This window comes from Prorops nasuta, unplaced genomic scaffold (assembly GCF_024137725.1).
Source record: "Prorops nasuta isolate Cenicafe-Biocafe unplaced genomic scaffold, Cenicafe_Pnas_1.2 PNAS00003, whole genome shotgun sequence".
NCBI lineage: Eukaryota > Metazoa > Arthropoda > Insecta > Hymenoptera > Bethylidae > Prorops > Prorops nasuta.
The window spans coordinates 5,281,774-5,306,321 of NW_027116800.1; the positions used below are offsets into that span (position 1 = coordinate 5,281,774).

General features: G+C 37.7%; 3 protein-coding genes across 12 annotated transcripts; 1 reads left to right on the forward strand and 2 right to left on the reverse strand.

Annotated features, from left to right (window-relative positions):
- Positions 1–846: 846 nt before the first annotated feature.
- Positions 847–6,900, reverse strand: Drep2 (DNA fragmentation factor-related protein 2). 3 transcript variants are annotated; one of them, XM_066746730.1, is made up of 5 exons: positions 6,526–6,900; positions 3,090–3,186; positions 2,836–3,009; positions 2,239–2,585; positions 847–2,105 (listed from the first exon to the last, which is right to left on the reverse strand). In XM_066746730.1, the coding sequence occupies exons 1-5, from the start codon at positions 6,535–6,537 to the stop codon at positions 1,191–1,193; spliced, it is 1,545 nt and encodes a 514-aa protein (XP_066602827.1). In that variant the 5' UTR covers positions 6,538–6,900; the 3' UTR covers positions 847–1,190. The 3 variants fall into 3 exon arrangements, with proteins under 3 accessions (XP_066602827.1, XP_066602826.1, XP_066602825.1); XM_066746729.1 differs by having other exon boundaries at positions 847–2,108; XM_066746728.1 differs by having other exon boundaries at positions 847–2,111.
- A 1,511-nt stretch (positions 6,901–8,411) lies between these two features.
- Positions 8,412–14,216, reverse strand: INPP5E (Inositol-3-phosphate synthase). 5 transcript variants are annotated; one of them, XM_066747345.1, is made up of 7 exons: positions 13,662–14,216; positions 12,945–13,402; positions 11,695–11,907; positions 10,641–10,944; positions 10,010–10,569; positions 9,459–9,927; positions 8,412–9,353 (listed from the first exon to the last, which is right to left on the reverse strand). In XM_066747345.1, the coding sequence occupies exons 2-7, from the start codon at positions 13,399–13,401 to the stop codon at positions 9,239–9,241; spliced, it is 2,118 nt and encodes a 705-aa protein (XP_066603442.1). In that variant the 5' UTR covers position 13,402; positions 13,662–14,216; the 3' UTR covers positions 8,412–9,238. The 5 variants fall into 5 exon arrangements, with proteins under 5 accessions (XP_066603442.1, XP_066603441.1, XP_066603440.1 ...); XM_066747344.1 differs by having other exon boundaries at positions 12,945–13,568; XM_066747343.1 differs by having other exon boundaries at positions 12,945–14,216.
- A 1,706-nt stretch (positions 14,217–15,922) lies between these two features.
- On the forward strand, positions 15,923–24,240 carry LOC136786188 (uncharacterized protein CG5098). Of its 4 annotated transcripts, none has more exons than XM_066747762.1 (7): positions 15,923–16,009; positions 17,151–17,297; positions 17,376–18,266; positions 18,343–20,406; positions 20,499–20,680; positions 20,759–21,077; positions 21,325–24,240. In XM_066747762.1, the coding sequence occupies exons 3-7, from the start codon at positions 18,173–18,175 to the stop codon at positions 21,525–21,527; spliced, it is 2,862 nt and encodes a 953-aa protein (XP_066603859.1). In that variant the 5' UTR covers positions 15,923–16,009; positions 17,151–17,297; positions 17,376–18,172; the 3' UTR covers positions 21,528–24,240. The 4 variants fall into 4 exon arrangements, with proteins under 4 accessions (XP_066603859.1, XP_066603858.1, XP_066603857.1 ...); XM_066747761.1 differs by having other exon boundaries at positions 15,928–16,198; XM_066747760.1 differs by having other exon boundaries at positions 15,928–16,102.
- The last annotated feature ends 308 nt before the right edge of the window (positions 24,241–24,548 follow it).

The following is a 24,548-nucleotide window of genomic DNA, read 5'->3' on the forward strand; positions in this document are numbered from 1 at the left end:
ATCTTCATCGACTTACAATAGAAATATATTAAAATTGCAAAGTTTTCGGAACTCGCCGATTTTCCCCTTACAATATCACTTATTTAGCTTACATCTCCGCTAACGTAAATTCTCAATGATGAACTATGTATATCGTACATTATATATCTTTACGTGTTATCCCGTCAATTTTTTCCAATTACGTGTACATGTGTGTATGTATTGTGCGTGCGTGTGTGTGTGTGTGTCATTTGAAAAGGTGAAATAGTGGGTACAGCTCAGACAGTATAATTCGGAGGTGAAAATCCGAAATTTGCGTCGGCGATTAACAATTAAATTTCACCCTTCTTTGTTTACGGTATTCCTTCTCTATTTATAGTGTTATAATAAAATCCTGTTAATTCTTCTGGCGAAGTTGATCGCTGTCCTCAAGGAACTCGAGTATCCCCGAGTCGAGCGGATCAAACGTTCTTGAGAACCGATGAGGCGAGCGATAAAAGCCTCGCACGTGTATTCGTGATGCGCGAGGACGTCCCGAAGGTATTATGCAAAAGGAGTGAGGGAGAGGGGATCAGGTAGGAGAAATGCGAGCCGCGCGCGAAAGCCCGAAAAAGAAAGAAGAGTCGAAAGTCCCGAAAGTCCCAGAGGGATGTGAAATCGTGTCGGAGGAATGTTAAAAAGGGAGAACGGCGAAGTTGAGGTTTTTGACCTTCCAACCCCTTAACAACCCCCTCTACGCCGGGGGTATAACGAGCCGAAAGACCGTACCCTTGTAATTTCTATTATTCGCAATTGTCCCCGTTGCTCTCTCTCTCTCTCCCCCTCCCTCTCCCTCTCCCTCTCCCTCTCCCTCTCCTTCTGCTCCTCCAGTTTTTAATAGGGCAGTGTTGTGGACGGTTACGGAACTTTCGTCCGTAATCCCAAAAATCTTTCCTACAAGTATACATACTATTTAATAAGTACATGTGTCAACAACCGTCTTTAGAGCTAAGCTTACAGTTCTCTCTCTCTCTCTCTCTCTCTCTCTCTCTCTCTCTCGATCCATCGAGGTGAAAGTACCAGAAGAGTACCCCGAACCTCGCAACCTCTTTCTCAAGAGTCCTTCCGTCCCACCCGAATTGGTACATACTATTTTATAATAATAACCATTAATAGATGTATAATCTATCTATCTATCTATCTATCTATCTAGTAAAACAGCGCGCGTCATATTAAAGTCTATCTTCCTCCTCCTCCTCGTTATCCTCGTTATTCTCCTCGGACTCCTCTTTGTAGCCAGGATGCTCGGAGATGGCGTAGTAATTCCCATTGTAGATGACGCCCAACTCCCTGAGAACGTTGCCACGGATGATGGCCTTGATCGTCCAATTGTAGCATTCCTCGCTCTCGCTCTCCCGATCGAGCCTCTCCACGTCGAGGATCTTGGAGTTTAGCCTCTCGAGGATAATGCCGATGTCCTTGATGCTGAGATGATGCTTCTGCTCGACGGTCAGCTGGTCGATCAGCAGCAGGAACTTCTCCGAGGTGACGATCTCGTCCTCCATAATCGTGTTCTCCGTCTCGCTCTCGGAACTGTCGTGCTCCTGATGATGATTGTGATGATGATGATGATGAAGGTGGAAGCTGCTGCCGGCACCGTTGCTCCCAGGCCGCGAGGTACCACCCTCCTCGTCCGCGGTGTCACGAAATCTCACGTGACCCTTTATCATTGACCTTCTGGTACCGTCCGAGAGACTAGACGGTGGCTGAGGGCTCGGCGTTGGGGTCTGAGTTTGTTGCTGCTGCTGCTGCTGCTGTTGCTGCTGATGATGATGATGATGTTGCTGCTGCTGCTGCTGCTGCTGCTGATACTGATGCTGAGCGTCCTGAATCGGTGAGGTCGCCACTGATTTGTGCACAGCGATCCTTCTACCTTCCTCGTGTAACGCGCAACAGTGGAAATCGCACTCTCCGGGACCGACGCCGTCTCCACCGTTCACAGGACTCCCGTTTCTCGCCTGTGGCTGATGAATGTGATTCGAGCACTCGGCCGTGTGAATGTGTATGGTCGTGCTGTCGAAGGAATTCGTCCCTTGTTTCACCAACCTCGGTGGCATGTGAGATTGCGCCTGTTGCTGCTGCTGCTGCTGCTGCTATTACAAAAGTTCAAGGTCACTCGTTGCGTTTACCATTAGGATCCACTTGTTTCAGTGGAGATCGATATAAAGTAGCATGCAGGATTGATATTAAAGGATTAAAATTTACGTGATTCCTTTTTACCATGTCATCATGATTTATCACAGTGATTTGCGGACTGGTGAAGCGTCCGGCGCCCAATTCACCAGGTAGATGGGGCTTGCCGTAGTTGAGCTTGTCGAGGCTGGTCTGGATAACCAGGGATGGCCTTTGGGAGCTGCTCAGATCGGCTTTTTTGGTGGGCGAGTACTTGGAGCTTTGGGCGTCCTGCGCCTTTGGCTGCTGCACCTGCGACGACGACGAGCGTTGGTCCCAGTGCAAGACCACCGTGACCCGACCCTTATTGTCCATGATTTTCCACGATGGCGTCTCATCGTGCAGCTCCAGCGCATGGATCGTCTCGCAGACTATTTTCGGGATCGCCGATATCGCTGAAAGCAACCAATCCAGTCATCTTATAGTTCCCTCTTGTACCCCCTTTGACGCCATTCTTTTATTTTAATCTCTCCACCGCCCCCCCCCCTAGCCCTTACCCCCTCTATACTCTCTTCTCGTGTCTCCTATTTGTGAAATTGTCCGGAAATTGAATTTTCGCACGAGCTCCCGGTTTGAGAAATTGCGGAAATCAGTCAAGGGAGAGAAGGAGAAGTAAAAGTAATAGAAAACGAAGAAATGATATACCTGCGCGTATGATGTCAACGCCAGTCGGGCACCACCGTTCACCATGCCGTAATAGAAGCAATATCGTGTTATTGGCTAGGGTCTTCAAGTATTCCCCGTCTTCCACCTGCGTTCCGTCCGATTCCAGTACTAAAGATACATTTTCGTTTTGTGGCACTCCCAGCTTCTCCTTACCTAAAAACAGTCGACGATAAATCTTAATACACAACTCTTTCGTTACAACCCCAAACTCTACCGCACCATTACTTTCTTACCCCTGTGTATTAACTCTTCAAAATTGCTAACGACCAATCCTTTCCTCACGTTACGCCAGCTGTCCCATATCTTAAAAGGTCTCTTGCTCCGTAACTCCTGAACAAAAATTCACAATTTTACGAAACTAGCAATTTATTTCTTTATCTATTGTACGATAATTGGATTATTCTTACTGACCAGCATGTTAACACATTAATCTCGACATTTCCACCCCCTCCCCTATCTCTCGCGTTTAAATCGAATTTAAGGGTCTTTATTTAAATTCCGAAAGACGAGGATTAATTGGAAAAAGTGCATTGCCTCGATTTTACTCAAGTTTAATTGTCTATAGTAGCAATTGGATTGCGTCAATGCGTTTATAGACGAATACACTAGCCTAGCAAGAAGTATACTGCAGCAGCTTCGCAAGGTAGGTGCGCAACTACAATAGAGAGATAACGGAGTAACTTTAAACACGGATATTTCTTTGACGAATGCACGAGTCCACTAAAGTTTTCATCCTACAATTTGCTAAAGTCGTATTTCAAAAGTAATTTTTAACCCCTCGTAAATAATACGAAAATAATTATTGAGAGAATTATCAAGAGTCATTTGAAACCGTCTAAAAAATCACAAACAAAAAGAAGGAGAAAAAGTTTAATTTTCAAGCGCTCCAGATCTAAGCTGGATGACCGTTTCACGAGATTCTTAAATAGTAGATTTTTACATGAATAATTGCTAGATTATGAATTTCCAGGTGGAAATTTGACTTCCGCGGGTGGGGAAAGGGATGTAAAAAAGGCCGTCAGGGATATTAATTGCGAGATAAATTGAAGGTGAGGCTGGTACGTGTGCTCGTGTGTTTATAGGTGGAGAGAGGTGGGGTGGATGAAACTGGGCATGGAAAATGCTTATCGCCTACATGTTAAATGGGGTGTCCATACCGGGTCAGCAGGAAAGTAATTTAGCCCCGCATCCTTTCCACGCTCTACCTAACTAAGTAGAACGGCTGATGAAGAAAGTCCGTCATACACCGTAAGTGGAACTTGATTATCGGATGAATTTATTACACCGGATCTGGGATTCACTCACTGTACTTGATCTCTATAGCTCGTTATCGGATTTTTCAAGGTACGCTTATTTTTGCCACTCTGATCGTTTGTTAAACGATGTTCGATTACATGGGATGCTGCGCCGAAAGAGGCTCTACCTTTAAATGACCGACATTAGTTTCTTTCAATTTTCCTCCGTGTCAACCACGAGTCACACATTCCGAATCACCTGGAAATTCTCATTAGATTCCAGTCAGTTTAATCATTCGCGAAAACTTACAAATTCCCATCTTTTCTCATTTTCTCCATTTTCGACCAACTTTCCATCCCCATTCGTTTTCATGGACTCGCACGGAGCAATTTATCCAGCAGTCATTAGAATCCAATTGCCCACCCAGGAATCGCGTACGTCGATCAGCTGATTAAGTTAAAATTCCATTTTCTATAAGAGTTTCCAATTTAATTTCACGGATTTTCAGGAAAAAGAGACACTGGTCGTTATAAGGCGAGTGCGATAAAATTGCAACCGATTGAAATCGAAGCTAGATTCTTCGTAAAGGCGCGGGAATAGATTAGAGGGTTACCCTATATATGTGTGTGTATGTGTGTGTATATATGTACTATATAAGTGTATATATACAGATACTATATAACCACAGAGCAGCACATTGGTCTTATTTGCAATTTTCCCTTTTTCCAATAAGCAAATTTTTCGACGTTACTTGTTCCCGAGGATAAAAACGAGACGAGCGCTAAATCCAAGGAGAAAAGCGAAGAATCGACAGCGAGTATCTGACGAAAGATTTGCGAAAATCCACAAAATTAGGACATACAGGGCCAAATAGGGATATCCCAAGTCCACTAAAAGCTCGAGCAAGCTATATAGCGATAAGTAAATTGCAAGAAAGAATAATAAGTGGAGATAGTGATAATTGGAGGTAGAGGAGAGATGTGGGCTAATGGATGGAAAATCAGCTTGGCCGCGCTTACTTCGTTGACATCGTTAAGGTCGAGAAGGATCATGTTTTAACGGTGGCGTGGGAGGTTTCGAGCGACAGTAGGGCACGATATTTCGTCGCCTGGGCAATCACTGAACATCACTGATCGATGATGATTCATGGGCATGAATTTCACTGGCACTTGACATCCTAAAGTGGCCTTTAATAGGTCAGGACTGGCAAAAAGTCGGTCTGGCCTGCTCTGCTCTCTTCTCTTCTGCTCTGGATTGGCCTAGCCTGGATTGGCCTGCTTTCCAGCTGAAGCCTCCACGACTCTCTTTAAGGTTTTCCCTGCACTCGCGCTCTCTCTCCCTCTCTCTCTCTCTCTCTCTCTCTCTCTCCCCCTCTCTCTCTCTCCCTCCCCCTCTCTCTCTCTCTCCCTCGCCCTTTTTCTCTCACTCCCTCTCTCGGTCAAGTTAACTCACACGAGGCATAAGTGCCATTAGAATAATACGAGACCAACGAGAGAATATTATGTTTGGGTTGTCCCTAGTTTTTAACAGGGTGGCGCTAAGCGTGAAGGGCGCAGGCGCAGGCGCAACTTATGGTCGAAAACACTGACCTGATTCAATCGTTCTCGAGTAACGAATAAAAATTACTCGAAAGAGCGCGAGGAAATGGAGGAAGTAGAAAAGCAGGCTGGAACAATGGCAATTGATCGGCGAAGATGAGGAAGAGTCGAAGACTCTGAGAAGAGCGTCGTCATTTTGGAAAGTTGAGACGACGCGAGATCTTTGTCAGACAAATAGCACTGATAACGTGCATGCATATATCTTCGAGCGGGAGTAATAAATAAAATTGTCGAGTGCATTGGCCCGAGAGCGATGGGATGAATGATGATAGAGAGACGCGAGGAGAGGAGGTGGTAGAAATAAATTAAAGGGGAGGGATGGGTCTCGATCGGAGGGTGAGACGAATCGAACGGTTGTTTTATGCAGCAGCTTGCTTCAACGTTCTAGGTATTTTTTGTCAGCAGTCCGAGGTGTTCCAAGGGTGGAAACGGTTTTCCGTGTTGGCCTGACTGTGTGCAGCTTCGACGGATCATCCCTTCCGATGGTGGGAGGATCGTGTCACGAGGTCACGTCGCGAGGGAACTGGGTCACGCGAACTGTTTGTAACTGGGAAGGGTCCGCCGGGTAGTCTCTATAGTATACTTGGCACTATACTTGCACGAGAACATTTCCCCCCGGAAGCGCGAAATGCCCTCGCCGACCCATAAATAAATCAGCCGAATAATCCAAACTGCGACTCTACCGAGCAAACGGGCTGAAGAAGCAAAGAAATTTTTGTATATGAGAAGAAAGGGAGCAGGGATGGTGGATGGTTGAGGGTCGAGGGTTGAGGGGGTGGGGGTGTAGGGTATATAGAAAAGGGGTTCGTGTCAATGAATGGCTTTGGTGGCCTACCTCTCTTGCCATTACGTCATATCCCTGCAGGTAAGGGACCGTCCCAGCAATCACTTATTCCGAAGGAGCAACTGCACGTCGCATTATCGCGTGCTGCCGTCCACCCACCCACGATGATCCTCCCTCTCTGGCACTCCACGGACACGGGACTGCTCGATGGGATTTGGCACAGGTTTGCCCGATTCAACATTCACCTCTTCCACCTTCTCTCCCTTTTGCTTTCCCCTTCGTCCTCCTCCTCGTTCCTCTTTTCCCGCCGCCCAATATTAACGTGCCGGCCATACGCGAAGCCACCGGGAGCACCTCATTCTAACGGCTCACCACCCGTACAACAACCGCCGATCTTAAGATTTCGCCAGACCATACAGCAGCAAATTGTTACAGTGGCTTCCTCCCGGCGATTACTGCGGCGACTCCTAGTTTTAGATCGATTCTCTCGTCGTGTACGTACGAATACCCTCACCCTCCTTCGTACACCCCCTCATCCACTTCTACCCCCAATGTACCGCTGCTGATGTGCTGCTGCTACTGCTGCTGCTGCAACCTCGCCCCACTCACGCGCACCCACCCTAGCGTAATCTCTCGTCGACGCTACGGAATTCACGCGACCGACGAAACTCCTTATTCGGTAACCCCCTCGCTCTTATCCGACGATGGCCGGATTTTATCGGTCCTGCAGATCTCCCAAGATGCCGGCCTATGGTCTCTTGCTCAGAGGTCATATCACTTTTCAAAATATTTCTGTATTTTTGTACTGTTTTCTTTCGTTTGTGCAAGAGAGGCGTGAAGGGAGAATAGATTACACATATTAGGATTAAATTTTGTGTCTTTTATTTAAGCATATATGCAGACAATTGCATATTCGCGTACAATTCAATGCTCGTCTTTTTATTTCTAGTGCAGTTTACAAAGTATCCATTATTCTTTTTCATAGATTTCCATCGACCTGTGTACATCTTACTCCTGATCACGTGTGCGTTCGACCTCATCAAATTTCCTTTTCTTTCTCAACTTTATCACAGTATAACAATATATTATAGTAGATACGATATATTATAGTCTAACAAAAGGGGAAAGAAACGTTCATGCTGAGAGACAGTCTTACAAGAATAATTTGACTATAATAGTGAAAACTTTTCAAACGACAGCGCTCGCTCGACTGGGTAACCCATAACGAAGCATTGGGGATCGAACAAAAATTTTTTCAATACAAAAATTACGCACGTTTAATGTAAATTGCTGAGCGCCCGGGCATTTGATCAATTAACTGGACGTATACATATCAAACGTTTCTACTCTCGCTAGGCCAGGAAGTCTGTGTTATGAGACGTTCAATTAACAACAAGCGCATGATCGTTAGATGTAAATAAAGTTGATGCAAAGCTACTCTTAAGCACAGTGATAATTATGTAACTCCTCTCGACCAGGTAAGGCATGGTTAAGGCAAGTTGCTCATCATATTCCAATTAAAATCAATATTAGCTACTTATATCTTAAAAATAATGTCTTTTTAAATAATTTGGTAAAATTAGTCTTCTTTTAGCTAATCTTTCCCTTAACTAAAAATTACAACAGTTTTTACGGTCAACTTTTACAATGCAGAATATCTTAATTTATTCTATAAAGTATTTATTTTTCTTCTAAATAAATATATACCTTATCAGACACAAATGGCTGAGTAGAGCAAGTGGAACAGTTACATTATCTAATCTCAGCAATTGGCCTTTCTCATTTTAAGTTTCAATATCTCTTTAAAAGTTAGAGACTTTTTCTTGATTCATCTAACCTACAGTTGCTTATTCTTTAATATATAACCTTGAAAAAACACATTTAATGCAATTTTATAAGCATTCTTATACCATTTTGGTATTCCGCTATTTGCTAGATTTTTGGATTTCATGTAATGTACGATATAATACTGTATAATAATAATTTGTATATTAGGATTTATAAATACTTGTCTATATTGCATTGTCAACGACTGACTAGACGCATTTTTATAATTATTAAAATATTTTGAAACAAAAGCCTTACATTTGTCACATATGATATTAACAATTTAGCAGCACTCCCTGAACTTTTTCGCGGAATTGACTATCTTTATTATTACTAAACATCCAAGCATCTAAACAAGTACCAGACTTTTATGAATCATCCAAATTTTTTGTTATTGTGTGGATGGTCCCACTAAACCAAGCTAGAATTAAACAAACAACAGAGTATATTTTAAAAGTATCGAAGTTCAGTTTGGCCCTAAGTTTCAATTGCAAAGTCCATCTATTCTCAAACTCTATTAGAAACATAAATAAAAAATGTATACATTTACAGACAAGAAACCTTAAGCACTAAGGAATTTTCTACATTTATAGTCTTAGCAATTCAACAATATTTTTCTTCTTCCTACTATCTAGACCTATACATACATAAATCAATACGTACTTTGTCTAGTGGAAAATTGTTAAATCACACCACAGCTAAATTTCATTGGAATTGATCTCCATAAAGACTTAGAAAAATAAATAAAAAAGAAACATTTATGCGAAAGGAGATAAACATTAAAACCACTCACCTCTTAAAATAAAAATCAATGAAAAAACAATAAACTGCAGGTAACGTAAGTTCCTCCCTTTTAAAAACAGACTACGTTTTTAAAACAAAATAATAATCGTGTATTACTAACAGTAGGTATGTATGAAATAAAAAAGAAGGTAAATTACTGTAAGGAGCAAACTTTAGACGTCCCCAGAGAGTCATCCATAGCCGCAGCTCGTCTTCTAATTCCTTCCAAATAAATCTCTCGATTAAACAGACCAGCTGCAAGAGGCATTCTACGAAAAATTATGAACCGTTTATACTATAGTAATATTTTACACGATTTACACTGTAAAAATTACAGCAGACAAAGTGGTTTAGATTTTATGGAAATTACTCACGTATCAATTCCAGGTCTCACGGTAGTTTTGAATACACCCCAGACAGGTTTGTGATCAGAGGTGCAAATACTAGGCACAGAGTCGTAAACCAGACACTCAATAGCTCCATCTTTATGAAGATTTGTACTTTCGTGACTTAGTCGTCTAATGTAACCCTTCGTATGACCTTTGCCCTTGAATAAGATTCTATCCGTATAAGCGGGTGTTCGCTGTTTACTACTGGAGTCGAAAGTTTGTGTGCCTGGATCGTATTTATAAGTTGGTGGAAACAAAATAGGTGCTTCCTCGAAACCACGTAGCACTGAGCCTTCGTTCAATATTGTTCTCAGTTGGTCCTTTTGTAGATTAATTGGATTTTCCTGCGGGAAGCTAGTATCTGTGACCCATTGTATTACTTCCTGTCGTGGTTGTGCCAATCGGAAGTTTAAATCACCGCACCAAAAGACGCAATCGAAATTTTGGGTCACGTCTGAGATTTGATATAGAAATTTTCGATTAAGAGCAATGATAATTGGGGAAAAATCTTTATGTGACTTTTATTATTCTTTTACCTTTATTCTTATGTTTAGTGGGTAAGTCTTTGGGAAGATCCAGATTTCTAACGATTCTTTTAATGTCATTGACCCTCTCTTTTACTTTATCCTGGTGAGCGGTCAAATGTGCGGTGACAAATAGAAAGCTGGTACCAAAGAGCATTAGTGCCAAGGCTACGGCGCCTTTTGTCCGGAAGGCCGTACCAGTTCTCGTGGAGAAGCTGTCTTCCTCTGGTATAGAGACAAACCAAATTAAGTCCCTTCTGATGAACAATGCCAAATGCAGTGTACCAAGGTTAGCACTGCTCAATAAAACATGCGAAGGTCCCAAAGTTTCCTGAAGAGCTGCCTCCCATTCGTTACGCTCCGAGCAAGATTCCTGGGTACCGATTGCTAGCATGTCGGGAATCATTTCAACATCGGACGGCAGCATGAAATCATTCAATTCTTTCGGTGGTGTTTGCCCATTCATATTCCAAGTACCAATGAATATCTTCAGTTCTCGATTCGGCAACACCTTTTCGAGCTCCAATGAGCCCAGTAAGGAATTCGCTGCTATTCTTCCATGTAGAAAATTTCTATGAAACATGGAAATATTAACACCCACTTATACAGCTTTGAATGCCTATAATTTTACTATTTCTCTTACCTTTCCCGAGCTTTTTGAGTTGGTATTAAATTTACTATATGCGCAGCGATTAAGGACTGTTTAGCTAAACTGTCCGTGGAAGATCCAGCTCCATGTGGATGATCTTTTCTTTTGGATATAGCATCATACGACGTTGATCTGGACTTTAAATGAATCGGTACACTTTTTGCGGACTCTGGACTGGAGTGCCTAATGGAATTTGTCGGAGATTTTATTGCCAAATTATCCACAGACCTTCTGCGCAATAATTTTCGTCTGAGATGTGAAGAGATACTCGGAGATATTGATTCTGAAGAATTATCACCTGAAAAACAGCAACGATTATATCGTTATCTAATGATAACGTTATCTTTTTTGTAAAAGACGAAAGGTATTGATCACCTAAGGGCATGGCAATACGTTTATAATTATACTTATGTCTAGAAATTCTACTTATAATCTGATAAATAAGATTCTTTTATGAAACCAAATTGCTTCAATTACTACCTATTGAGACTCTAGCTGATTCAAATTAAATTACATTTTTGCTAAATTGGATTTTCTCCACTACCATCTTGAGACCATGGCAAACTTAATACCTTATCTTTACACTAAGAAAAGCAAAGATAATTTATATAGTTACCTCTCGTGCTCCTATCAGGATAACAAGAAACAATAGAACTTTTGTGTATACAATAAAAGAAAATAATTCATAATTAACCAAGATACATGTGCCTATTGCTTACTGATATCTTACTGAGAGTAAAAAAGCAGTAAAATGCGCAGCATATACATCTTTATAAAAATTATATGGCATAATATGTAATAATCTTAAATTATTTCAGCTTATTCAGCACATTTCATTCAAGCTAACATTACATCCATTCTAGTACATTAAAGTATGCTTTTTCAATGAAAAAAATTATTTAATTAAAATAATTACGTAATGCTAAAATCTGTTCAGTAATTATGACAAAACATTGAGAAGCATTATACAAAATTAAAATAGAAATTGGAAGAAGCATTGGAATAAAATTTTTCACAACATAGAAACTGCATTTATTTTGCATTGTACCTTCTTTCTCATGTTTGTCAGAGTCATTAACAGTGTGGTAAGTAACCATACTGTATACATCAGAAGGATCGTAGAATTGCCTTTCCATTTCCAGGAAGAAATAAGTGATATACTTTCCCTTTGTAAAGTAATCATCCTTTAATGTTCTTTCTGAATCAATAAGCCGTTCATTCTCATCTTCAGAAGTGTCTTGGAATGATTCCTCTGTGGACTCTGCAGAGAAGTCACTATCTTCACTACTCTCCTCTGATACATTTTTAGATTCTTTAGTTATGAACTTTTTATTTATCTTCGTCAATCTAACACTATCTGATTGAAACTCTTGAAGCACTTGCTCAGGTAAATCAATGGATTTCACCAGAAAACTAATATCTTTCTGATATTCTGTAAAAGCTACTATACTACCAGATTCATTTAAAAAAGTGGTTTTTAACTCTAAATGCCTATCTCCGGATTGGTAAGTACTGTTCCTACCAGGAGAGGTAACATCTGCCTTTGCTATATTTTCACTCAAAGAAACTACAATATTTTTATTGTCATTAACGCTAATAAATTGTTCCTCTTTCTCCGGTTTGGAAACTTCGAATACTGTTTTAACTGTCTCCGAGCTTTCACCACCACTGTCTACGGACTGATTTTTCTTCTTGGAATCCTTAACTTTAAATAATCCTCCTATTGATCTAATGAATGAATTTTTTCTTGATTTGCAACTTGAATCAGACATTATCGAATATTAGCAGTGCAATTAATTTTAGAGTCACACTAAGATGTTCCCTCATAGGATGGTAAATCTTAACTGAACAGAAATCTATCAGATTTATACTGAATTAGATAAGTCACTACTACACCAAACCTCATGGATGGACTGTATTTGTTGTCAAAATGTGAGTGGGTGTGGGCTATAATGACTAAACATATGGTGGGGATTTACAAGGTTATGTCTGCAAACAGGCATTCTAGGCATTTCTTACTCAACACATATTATAAGAGGTGCAGTAAGATTTGATGCATTCTCAATTAATTCCAGTACATCGTCAGTATTACAGCATGAAATTTCATAATCACCAATATAATTTTCATTTTTTGGATTCCATAAAATTATCCAAATGATAATTGTATATTTTTATAAAATTTAATATCTATTAATTAAATAATAAAAAAAAAGTCTTGCATATTCTCCTTTTCTTACTTTATAAATATTTACTTTATCTTCACTTATGAGTAAATAGAAATAATTGTAATACCCTTACCTTCGGGATATGGAGTTTTTTGCTCCTTTCCTATTAATATACTTGTGGTTTTTTTCATGTTTTCTTGATGTTTTACAACACTGATTGATTCATTATCCAAAATTAAATTGGTTGAACAATTTCCATTTGGGAAAGCTAATTCCGATTTTACAGATGCATGACTTATGGATACTGGAGATATTCTGCTAACTGTTAGACTTTGTGGCGGAGTTCTACTTCTTTCAGTCATGGCACAGCATAAAGATAACTTTGTACTAGTATGAGAGCCACGTTGAGAATTTTCCATGCGAGAAGTCTTGTTTGAATTTCCATCCTTGTAAGAGGTTTCTAGACATCCAACTCTAGTCTTTTTATTCATGAGAATATGACATAGAGATTTTTTCTTCTGCTTTGATTTAGGCGAAATGTTTGTCTTGTTTGTTATGCCAGTTAAATCATTCTGTTCACTTTTCTCCATACTATTTATTTCCATGTATTTGTGTTATTATATAGTTGTTCATAATAACAATAAAAATTTTTACATAATTCTTTATTTCAAATTCTAAATAATATTTTTCTTCAAAACTATAAATTAATTATTATTTTTTGGTAGTTAAGTATGCATTTTTAAATAAAATTATAAGTCTAAAACAGTTTAATACTTGTTTGTAATAATACTTTATAGTTTTATTTAAACATATTGAAGTTGTATATAGTTTATTTTAGTGCATAAAATACCTTAGTTTCACACAAGAATGACACTTAGATACTCTTGACTAGAATCATAAAATTGAACTTTTGAGTTTAGGCACTCAGACTAGTGGTTCTCAGGTCCACAACATAATACTAATTCTAATACATCTCCATTTATTTAAGAATCAAAAAATGACAGACTTTTGCATTTTGTAGTATATTATACGATTACATATTCGGGTAAAAGATGGTAGTGTGTCTCGGACTTTATAAAACTACTTGCCGTCGAGATACTACCGTGTCTCTTGTCGTCAAAATTTGACTAGATAATTACCTTCTATGCACCTTTGGTTATTATTAAATAATCGTCAACTATGGTTTTAACTTTGGTAATGCAGACACGTCATTCTCAAAAGAAAATTCATAACAGCTTCAAGTAAATTTAATCTTTCTACTTTAACTCTAACCTCCGCTTCCATCTCTAACTGCTCGTTATAACGCATTTCTTCATGGAATTACTGAATATTCGCCGTACTGAATTTCTTTTCATTATAATTAATTTACTGATAAACTACCCGCATCGTTGAGCTTATATGTGTACCACCATTGACACTTCTACACTGCGGTTCACCCTTGGCTTCGCACAAAACTGATACTGCGCAGCTGTCAAACTAGCAGACGACAATGTTAACAGTTAACTTTCAATCGACTCGAAAAATTTATAGATAAATCCAGATTCGAAGAACTAAATGAAATAAATAGAGGAAAATTGACGTCCTTGATATTTTCATATTGACTTATCTCTTAAGGTAAAAAGGAGAAAAAAATTTTCTTGTAGAAATAAAGCGGCTAGCAGACGACGTGTGCCATATTGTTTCTCTTCTGAGTGTGCAGTGAGACGAAACACGGAATAATATTGCACAATTATATTGACAAGTCACTATCGTATATATTTGTAATGCATTTCAGTCGCAAGTCAAGCACATATTTCGTTTTACAGACGTGTTTCAAAATCCGATTGATATAATTTATATGTAAGAACTAAGGAAAGCGGTAAAAGTTTAACTTTGGAAAAGCTTAGAACTTAAAAATTAAAATATATATATATATATAATTTGTGATGTCTTGTTTATTTCAGACTATCAAAATATCTAAGAGAATCTATAAGGATATTATTCAGTAAGCAAAATCCCTGCAATTTTATATTGCTTTTATGGTTTTTGAATTAATACATTTTATATAGATATATATATAATACATAAATAATTCAAATAGAATGCATCCTATACTTTCTAATGACCAAATTCCTCAAGGTATACAGGCAGAATTTTCGTAAACAAAATCTTTTACGAGATTTTTAATTATTTTTCTAAAAATAATGCTATTAGTGAGAACATTTTTTGGTACTGTTTAAAGGCGATAAAATTAAAATTCCAATTACCACAATGTAATTTATGCAATATGAATTAATAAAAAATATATAATTATATGTGCACATTTTTGACACGTATGCAAACATTAAAATTGCAAAAGAAAATTCAAATTAAAAAATTGTGAAAAAATCTGCAAACAAAAAATATCGAATAATAAATTGAAAATAAAAGTTCTATCAAATATAATGTGAAAACATATATCTGAAGCATGTATTCTCTAAAGCAGTAATAAATCTTTTCATTAGATATAGAGAAAAGTTCCAAATACAAAATTGAATAGATGTACAAAGAACCATAAGAATATTAATTGAATTTACAAGCTTTTTTCACGGGAGTAAATAAAACGCGAAATTTTGCATGCAGTTTAATTCGGAAAACGATATAAATATACATATGTATATATATATTTACACTACAGTACGGTGCTAAAAAGGGTTGCAGGGTGTCAATAGTAAAAAAGAAAGATTAAACAATTTAGATAAAAATGATAAAAACTGGAATATTTGTGCGACAAAAAATCAATTGAAAAGGAGAACAAAAAGACAGGAATTGGGAACGCGTGCAGGCGAATCATAAGGAAAAGCTATAGATCGAATAATGCAGAGACCGGAAGTGCTTGAGAAGGATTGGAAAATTTGTGTAAAGACGGTGAAAGAGATATGAGAATAACCAGTATAGAATATTGAAATCGTGGTAAATGGGAGGATACTTAAGGTGCAGTATGTATGTTACATATGATTGGGAGAGTCGGAGGAAAAGGGCGTAAGAGAATGAGGGAGAAAGAGCGAAAGAGGGAGAGAGAAGAGAGGATTAAAAGTTGAGTTGCGTCGCCACCGGAAGGTGGCGGCGTTGTAGCTGCTCGGCCACCATTGTTGAAATTCAGCTTAGCTTGATGCTCGGACGATTTTCCAGTGAAAAATCGCGAATTGGCCAGGCCCTGGCAGGGGCTAAACGCGGAAGGTGCGTATTGCTAGGTGTGCCCGATCATCCAGGAAGCTCCTGAACCGGCCAGTGGCATCTAAGAGGCCCACCGGAATTCCCCAGTGAAATCGAGTGAGCACATCGATTTACCAAAGAAAGGCACCCATATCCGTGTGCTAGGGTGTTGGTGTTGTGCCCGAATTGTGCACGATGCGTGCATGCGTGCCGGTAACGCGTCCAGCTTAATCGCTATCGTCGATTTTACCCAAGTCCCATTCAATTTCAACCCTAAAGTCACCCTGCAACAATCTACCAAAAATTAGCTCAACTTGTTCCAATTTTTAACCAGGAGCTACGTTTCTCTAAACCAGCTATATGGTATTCTCCCATTTCAAAACCAATGAAACTCTTTCAAATTTCCCTTTAATTTTATTCTACGACCTTAACAAAGCATCCTTCCGACCTGTTACACTCTTACCTCAGCTATACTTTCTTTCGGAAAATGCCAAAGCTCGCTAATTTTATTTCGAGCAGCTTGATAGTTTTCGGACACCTGGAAATCTCATGGGAAAAGTCCTTTGTTGGCTTTTGTCTCTACATTGTTTTATGGCTCTAACTGCTTTTGCATTGAATTTCCAATGGTGAAAATATCAGAAAAGTAGTATTTCCAACCGGATGTGCAGAAGTTTCTTACATTTTTCTTCGACTTTCTTACTGAACATTTACTACCAGATTTTCCTCGTGCTTTTTCCTAGCAGGCCTAAACTTCTAATAATTAAACATCTTTCATTCCTTTTTTTAATATTTCCAACAAATTTCCTGATTTTCATTTGCGGATCTGGGTTTTCGTAAGTTTTTGCAGCTAGCAGTAATGTGCCGATTTTCTGCGTGCGCAAATTGTGCACGGCTTTGGAATGCGTTGGAATGTATTTTGCACGTGAATTAAGGTTTTAACTAGTTGTTCAAAAATACAAATGCCGAAGATTAAAAGTTAAATTTAAACGAAAATTTAATCTAGTTGATCTCGTTGGCGAAGTGTGTTTTCGGATTTCCTCAGTATCAGTCTCCAAATTTATTTTTCACATATTTTCTACTTTTCATCCTTTTAACTTGTTTACCAAAACTTTTCCGGAAATTTTCACAATTATACATCCTAATTTCGCAATATGTGTGATTTCAGTTACTGAAGCAGTTTACCCAAAACAAAAGCTGTGTGAAAATATTGGTCACGTATTGAACATCTGCCAACAGTTTGAGAATCTTAGAAAAGAAGACTGCTCATCGTAAATTCAATATGGAGTGACCCTTATTTATTATCCCAGCAATGGTAAAAGGCCTATTCGTAAATTAATCAATGATTTTCTACTTTTATTTTATTTTAAAGAATACGATTTTCTTCTTACAGGGTAACCGGATTGTAAAAATGCCCTATAATGGGCACAGTAAATCTATTATTTTTAATAGAATTACTCTAGAGAATTGATAATATGTGATGGTGTATACTGTGAAAAAAATACATCGCAAAGGAAAATATACTGTGCAAACAATATATTTCACATGAATTATCAAATTTTGTGAAATTTTAAAAAGCAAGGAAGCAAATTTATAAGGAATATAATTTCTTTAAAGAATAATCATTGATAAAGAAATTAGGTAGAACATTATTTTAGGATAAGTGATCATGATATTAAATTACTATTGATAAAGTGGTTGATTTATAATCATCCATATATAAAAATACAAAAGATACAAGTCTAAACTTTGCAAAAAAGTTTTACCCAAAATAACTCAACCATAAGTATCAACCTAACAGTCGTTAGTTTGCTGGACCCAACAATTATATGAAAAGTTGCTATATTGAAAAACTTATCTATGATGAAAAATGTTACTCTGTGGCATATAGATAAGAATTAGATGAGAGCTATTAGCAAGCAGAGATCCTTTAACATAAACAAATCATTCCTTTATTGTAGGAGGTTTTTATCATAAAAAGAACAAGAAAGTAGATTATGTTTTGTTAAACCTTGCAGAGCTTATTGGAAAAGCGAATGAATTACTAAAATATGTTATTTGTATAAAAATGACTTGACGTCTTGATATATAGAATACTATATGATCAGCTTTGAATGCAACAGATAAGGATATTGTACAGGAAGAGGATTCATTTCAATTTTGATTATAAACAAATTGATAAATATCAATATGTCTGGGCAATACCCTGGTCATAGCCGGCCACCAGTTGGCACGCCACCTCCACAGACTGTATGGAACCACTTAACAATGACACAGGGTCAAGGTAAATTTCTTTTCTCGTATCTTATTCTTGCCCCCTTATATATTTACTTTGTAATGAAATTAATAATTCTAAATAGTTTCAGGTATGAACATTCATCCGACAGCTCTGTCAGGTGCAGCTCTTAATCCTGCAGGATTCTATGCTCATCCTTCGATGGCAAGAGCGTCACACTTAACATCACAGCTAACTCCTCAGCTTGCTCACACACAGGCACCACCAACATGGCACACACCTACGGTACCCTCGAAAACTCCAACCAACGCTTCGGGAAATCCTCTGTTCAGTCTGCAAATGCTTGTGGATAACCGACAGAATCAAAATCAGTATAGAAGCTCGCCTGGTTCTCAAAATACATTAGATCTATCAGCGACATCAGAGATCATTCCGGAAAATTATTCCAGGCTCCCTCAAGACATACCGATTAGCTTGACAGCGAGAAACGTGGACAAGGGTAACCGAAATGGTAGCATCATCTCGCCACCAATCCCTCTGAACGGAGAGACATCCTCGGATAGCGGAATCAGCTCGTCAGTGCCGACACCGAATTCCGTAAGTGAGCCGGTATCGCTGTCAACAAAAGAGATTTCTACTCCGAAGATCAGTGTAAAGAACTTTGAGAGTAATTTAAAAGGTGTAGCTAATATACACGACAAAATCAAGGAGCTGACTAGTGATAGTTTTACACAGAAGGTTATCAATCTGCCTCCTAGTGTGACGATCGAGAGGGTAATAGATAAAAAGGAACCAGAAAAAAATAAAGATACACTAAGCGTGATAGCACAAGTGCCAAGGAATATTTTACCTGTAATTGTGAACTTAACATCGAAGGACAAGGACGTTGCGGATAGCCCGATCAGGGAATCTTCGTCTGAGAGGGACAGAAAGTTGGACGAAACAAGTGTGAGATCTCCCAAGAGTTTACCAAAGAGAGGGAAGAAAGGTGTGGACTCATTGTTGGAGAAGCTCGAGGGTGGAACTAAGAAGCTCGGAACAGAGAGCATAGGCTCGGTAATTGTGATGCCTGTTGAAGATAAAGACTCTTCTTCCAGTATTAAGAGTGTATCACCTGAGAGGCAAAAGTCCAAGTCACCCAACAGAGAAGAGGAGGTCGTTTCACCAGCCTTCAGCAATGACGATTCTAATGACAACACGAAGCAGAGGAGGAAAAGAAAATTGGAAAAACCGGTTAGGTTGAGTAAGGATTCGAAAACGGAAGTAGAAGATATGGAGCTTGAACCTACGGAACCTACAGAGGTGAGGATTTTAGAAGTTGTCCAGGAGAAACTGGCGATTGACTCTGAGAAGCTCCCGGTTGATGTAAAAGTGGAAAAACCCGTGGAGAAGCCAGAGAAAGTCGTGGAAGAGGAAGTGACGGAGAAGAAAAACGAGGAAAATCAACCTATAAGAAGGCGAAGGAGTAGCGATGGCCCTGCACAACCAAATCCTAGCACTACACCTACCAATCAGAGGGCAAGAAGAAAATCCAGTGATGATGCCATCGAGGTATCCAAGACCAGTAGCCCCAAAGGCATAAACAACACAAACCCGTTCAACGAGGTGGAGTCAGAATTGGAGAAAATGTTCGCTGGTATTGTCGAAACTGACGCCGAGGTAAAGAAAGAAGTAACCAAAACTGAAATTTCTGGCGACATCAAAATATCTCCTAAGGTCGAAGAATCTGATGAAAAACTGAAGGACACCAGCTCTAATCTTACTACAGTTTCGAAGGTGGAGACTGTAAAAGGGAAAAAGGGTAAAAAGGGAAGGATGGCTAGTGGAAAACGAAAAATCTCAAGATCAAATGAGAATATTTTTGACACATCGCCAAAGAAGGACACGAAAAAGAGGAAAGCGTCTAAGGGTTCTAAGAAGCAGGATGTAAAAAAACTGAAGAAGAACACAAAGATCGACGGCTTGAGAGAAATGACGTACGATTCTGGGTCGAACGCGAGTTCCATTAGGTCTCGAGGACCAGTTGTCCATGTGGAGGGTCCCAGAGATTCACCGTTAAGTATTCAGGTCGTCAACGCACCTAGAGAAGAGGAGGAAGAAAAAAGCAAAGAGAAGAGGAAAAGTATTGGAAATGGAAATGCTGGTCGGAGTAAAAGACTTAGCCATCAAAATGATTTAGATTACAGAGGTATAAGTAATTCTTTGATTCAACGTCATCATTGAAACAAAAACCAACTTAAACTCTAGAATTCAATTTTCTAAATATTTATTTACTTACAGGTAAGGTCAGTAAAGCAGGTCTATTTAGCTCCACATTATCGTCGCGTTACGATGCTCACACGACTGACTCCACGTGGGTTTGTGTATTCTGCAAGCAAGGCCCGCATTCGGTTATACCAGGCGATCCCTTTAGGCCACATCCTAATCTGGCCGGTCCTCACATAGCGCCTGGAACATACACGGTACTTTTATTTTTGATAGGGTGTACTATAAATTTTGAGTAATATGCACAGGATTTACGTTTGAATATATATTTTCAGGTTCCAGCAGGAGTATTAAGTGACTTATTTGGACCTTACTTAATAGGCAAGGAACGCCTAGAGGATGGTATTCTCTCCGCTGATGAACAAGAAATTAACACAGAGCAAAAAAAAGGTGGGAAAAATAAAAGAAGTTTAAGGTATGCCGGTTTAGCGGATCAGTTCTCTGCGAAAATGGGAAAGAAGAAGAAGAATGCGGCAGAGAGTAATATTAATACTATGTTCACTGGAATGACCGTGATTCCTGGCGAGGAACAGCGTTGGGAAGTTTGGTTGCATGAGCAATGTGCGGTTTGGGCTGCTGGAGTCTACATGGCTGGTTAGTATTGGCTTTATTAATACTTAGAATCGCTACTATTTTTTTCATTAAAATAAGGTTTAAAATTCATCAGTATTTATTATATAAATATAATGCTCTTATTGCGTTAATTCATCAAAGCTTTATATTATCCAATAATGAACCAAGCGACGATGTATGTAGTCTAAGGATTCAAGTAGAAACTCTATTTGTAAAATTGTTTACTAAATCTTCTTTTGAGTTTCATCGATATTTTGTGTCCCTTTAGGTGGAAGAGTGACAGGTTTACAAGAAGCCGTTTGGGATGCAGCGAAATCCATTTGTGGTTCATGTGGCTTAACAGGGGCGAACATAGGCTGTGTAAAACGGGGATGTAAAGCAGTCACGCATTATCCTTGCGCTTTAACGAAAGGCTGGTTGCTAGACGCAAACCAATACATACCTAAGTGCAGCGTTCATCGGATTACGTGAAATTTTGCTGAAGGGTATTACAGCGATAACATTGAAGTCCGGCTTTAACTAGGTGCACCAAGTGATGGGCAATAATTCTAGAAGAATAAGTCAAATTACGACTGACGAATTAAGCCTTACTAGTCAGTAAGGTACTGAAGGGAGGCAAAGTGTAAAGGTTTTTCAAACATTTTTTATTATAAACCGATCAGTTCCTAAAAGATTTCAAAAACAACACGTTTAAATAATTTATTCAAACTGTGTGTTTTAAAACTTTTTCTATTTCTTTTTTCACATTTAATGAAAATATTTGATCATGCATTTTTAAAGAGTGATTGGACGTTGGACGTTACGCTTTGCACAATGAATGTATAAGTATGTATCAAGTATAAGGAAATGAGGTCACAATGGTGAACATGCAGAGAAGAACCCAATATGCTCGTGAGAAAGAAAAATGCTCTCCGATGTACAGGATGTTTGGTTTTAAAGGATAGATAGTTGCTACAATCTTTGCAAGTTGTGACAAATGGGTAAAAAGACAATTGTCTCGTTCATTGAATTTCGTTGGTTTTCTTGGCCTGTGGCCTTGAACTGTGGCCTTTTCGACTTAATATAAAAAACATGGTCTTTAATTTAAACAAAAACTATAGAATAGATAGATCGTCGATAGGGGAAACGATATTAACAAAAAATTTCTTTTTAAATCTCGTGACAAATCGCGAGGATATTTTTCTTGGGAAACATCATGTACGCAGGATTAATGGAGCATATTGTACGAAATTTTGTTGGAATAATGAAAAACTGAATGTTTATACTATAATAACGTGAGTCGAAAGTTGTATAAAACTTGATGAACATGACATTCTGGTTTCAATTAAACATATTTTCAAGCTGCCCGGATCCTCTCCAGCAGATGTATAAAAAGAGTCTTGTATATAAAAGAAAAAACAACCCGTAAATAAAATGAAATATTGAATCGAGCTAGAACTATAATATTTGTAATTGATCGTCGACCGAACGCTTTTCTGTCGTTCGAAAAATTAATTATGTCATTTTACTCATGTGCTGGTTAGCTTTTTTTCAAACGCTTAGTCAAAACAACAGAAGCACTTTTAACGACCAATTTTTATAATTCAACTTATTAATGAAATTTAATTAAATTTAATCATTCATGAAACGATTGAGAAATTTGTATATTCAATTTACTCGATTGCAAAGTTTTATTCGATTTGCCAAAATATTCATGAATTTTTATTAAGTTTATATTAAATTGTCATTATATGTATTCTGGTTTGTTTCTTTTTTTTCATTAAGCTTTATTTGTAGCTAAAAGGTTGTTTTTTATTTAATCAGTTCGCTTAACCTGAGGAGAGAAGGAGATAAAAGAACACAAATTTTCGTTGTGCCTCTAATTTCTCCGTTTGATATTGTACCACTGTTGATTTATAATTATGAATTATTTAATTAATTCATCGGTTAATTATTTTGAATTTTTTTATAAGTCGTCTGTAATTTAGTTATTATTAGTTTTTTGTCATAGAATCAGCATAATTTAAAGCCGATTTTTATTATATTTTTCATATCATTGTCATTGCTAAGTATTATTATTGTCATTATCATCACTATTATGTTGTACGAGGCATCTATTTGCTGTGACATACTTCTGACACCGACGGAAAAAAGAAATTGTATAGAAATATCATACAGAATATAATGTAAATATTGCTAATTTTCGTGGGTGGCATATATGTGTATGGTTTAATATAAATCTCCATGCACGTGTATCAATAAATAGATACATATAGTCGCTATTTCTTCTTTGACAGCACACAATGTACGGTAATTAATCATTTTTTAAAGATTAGCGAGAGAGAAAGAGAGAGAGAGAGAGATCTAGAAAAGTACTCTATTATTATTATTATTGTCAAGAAATCCTTTGTACATATAGAAATGTGTAAAAAAATGATTTCGTACGGACATTCTATTTAGAGTGCATAATCATTCATTGATTTTTGTTCATTAACGTGGAAAGATAGTTGATTTTTTTTTTTTTTTTTATAAAAAAACATCTCAAGTGCTGCGATACGAAATGAACAAATACAGCCAAAAATACTGTCTAGATATATGATAAGTAAATCATTGAATTGTAAACGAAACGCTTATACTCTACAATTGTATATGGAGAGGAAACAGAATTCTATCATAGAAGAAATAAATTTAATGTTAATACTTGTGATACGAAACAAACAACAAAAATAAATCTTGGTGTAGAATGGTGTATTAAATGATTCCTGTACATTGTTCTATTGATGAACGTTGCGTACACAGAGTAAAGTTAATTGGTAGTAATAAATACTTCAAATGAATTAATTACTATTATTAAAATACTTGTAATCAACACTTAATAGAAATTAATTATTATTGGTATGACTTTATCAATGATAATAATTCATTAACTAGACTGTCGCGCGCGATTAGTTTCGTAATATTTATTATTATTACATATGTATAATACATTACCATTCTGTGTACACACTGTTTATGAAATTCTATAGGAACATCTTTATAACTTATGTCTTGTACAAAAACAGGAACACAATGTAAATCACCGAGATAGTGTATGGGATACCAAAATATTATATGCAAAATAACAAAAAATCACCTGATTATATCAACAAAGCCTATGTAATTTGTATAAAGTATAAATCTGTAAAATAAAATTATCACATCATGACTTTTTGAGAAGATTAAAGCCGGAAAGATTTTAGCAGCGGTACAGAACGACAAAGTTCGGTAAAATTAATTTCATAAATGTGCAAAGTTGAAAGTAGGTTTTTTTATTTCCTGTCTTTTTTTAGATCATAAATATAACATATTTTATAAAGAATCCTTCTCTTTCTTCAATTAATACCGTCTCTTTGCAGAGTACTCACAAACTTTTTCGTGACCTGGTTTATTATAATCATTAAGGGATTTATTTAACCAATGGAGCCGGCAGTTTGTATTTCAAAATACAACAATATGATTAAGTATACATCTTCA

Coding starts and splice junctions, on each gene's coding strand:
- Drep2 (XM_066746728.1), bottom strand. Junction 3,010..3,089: donor TGAAGAGTTAATACACAGGG/GTAAGAAAGTAA, acceptor GACTGTTTTTAG/GTAAGGAGAAGCTGGGAGTG. Junction 2,586..2,835: donor CGTTGACATCATACGCGCAG/GTATATCATTTC, acceptor GGTTGCTTTCAG/CGATATCGGCGATCCCGAAA.
- INPP5E (XM_066747342.1), bottom strand. CDS start 12,418: ATGTCTGATTCAAGTTGCAAATCAAGAAAAAATTCATTCATTAGATCA. Junction 9,928..10,009: donor CACTAAACATAAGAATAAAG/GTAAAAGAATAA, acceptor ATCAAATCTCAG/ACGTGACCCAAAATTTCGAT. Junction 9,354..9,458: donor GTGAGACCTGGAATTGATAC/GTGAGTAATTTC, acceptor AATTTTTCGTAG/AATGCCTCTTGCAGCTGGTC.
- LOC136786188 (XM_066747762.1), top strand. CDS start 18,173: ATGTCTGGGCAATACCCTGGTCATAGCCGGCCACCAGTTGGCACGCCA. Junction 18,267..18,342: donor AACAATGACACAGGGTCAAG/GTAAATTTCTTT, acceptor AATTCTAAATAG/TTTCAGGTATGAACATTCAT. Junction 20,681..20,758: donor TAGCGCCTGGAACATACACG/GTACTTTTATTT, acceptor ATATATTTTCAG/GTTCCAGCAGGAGTATTAAG.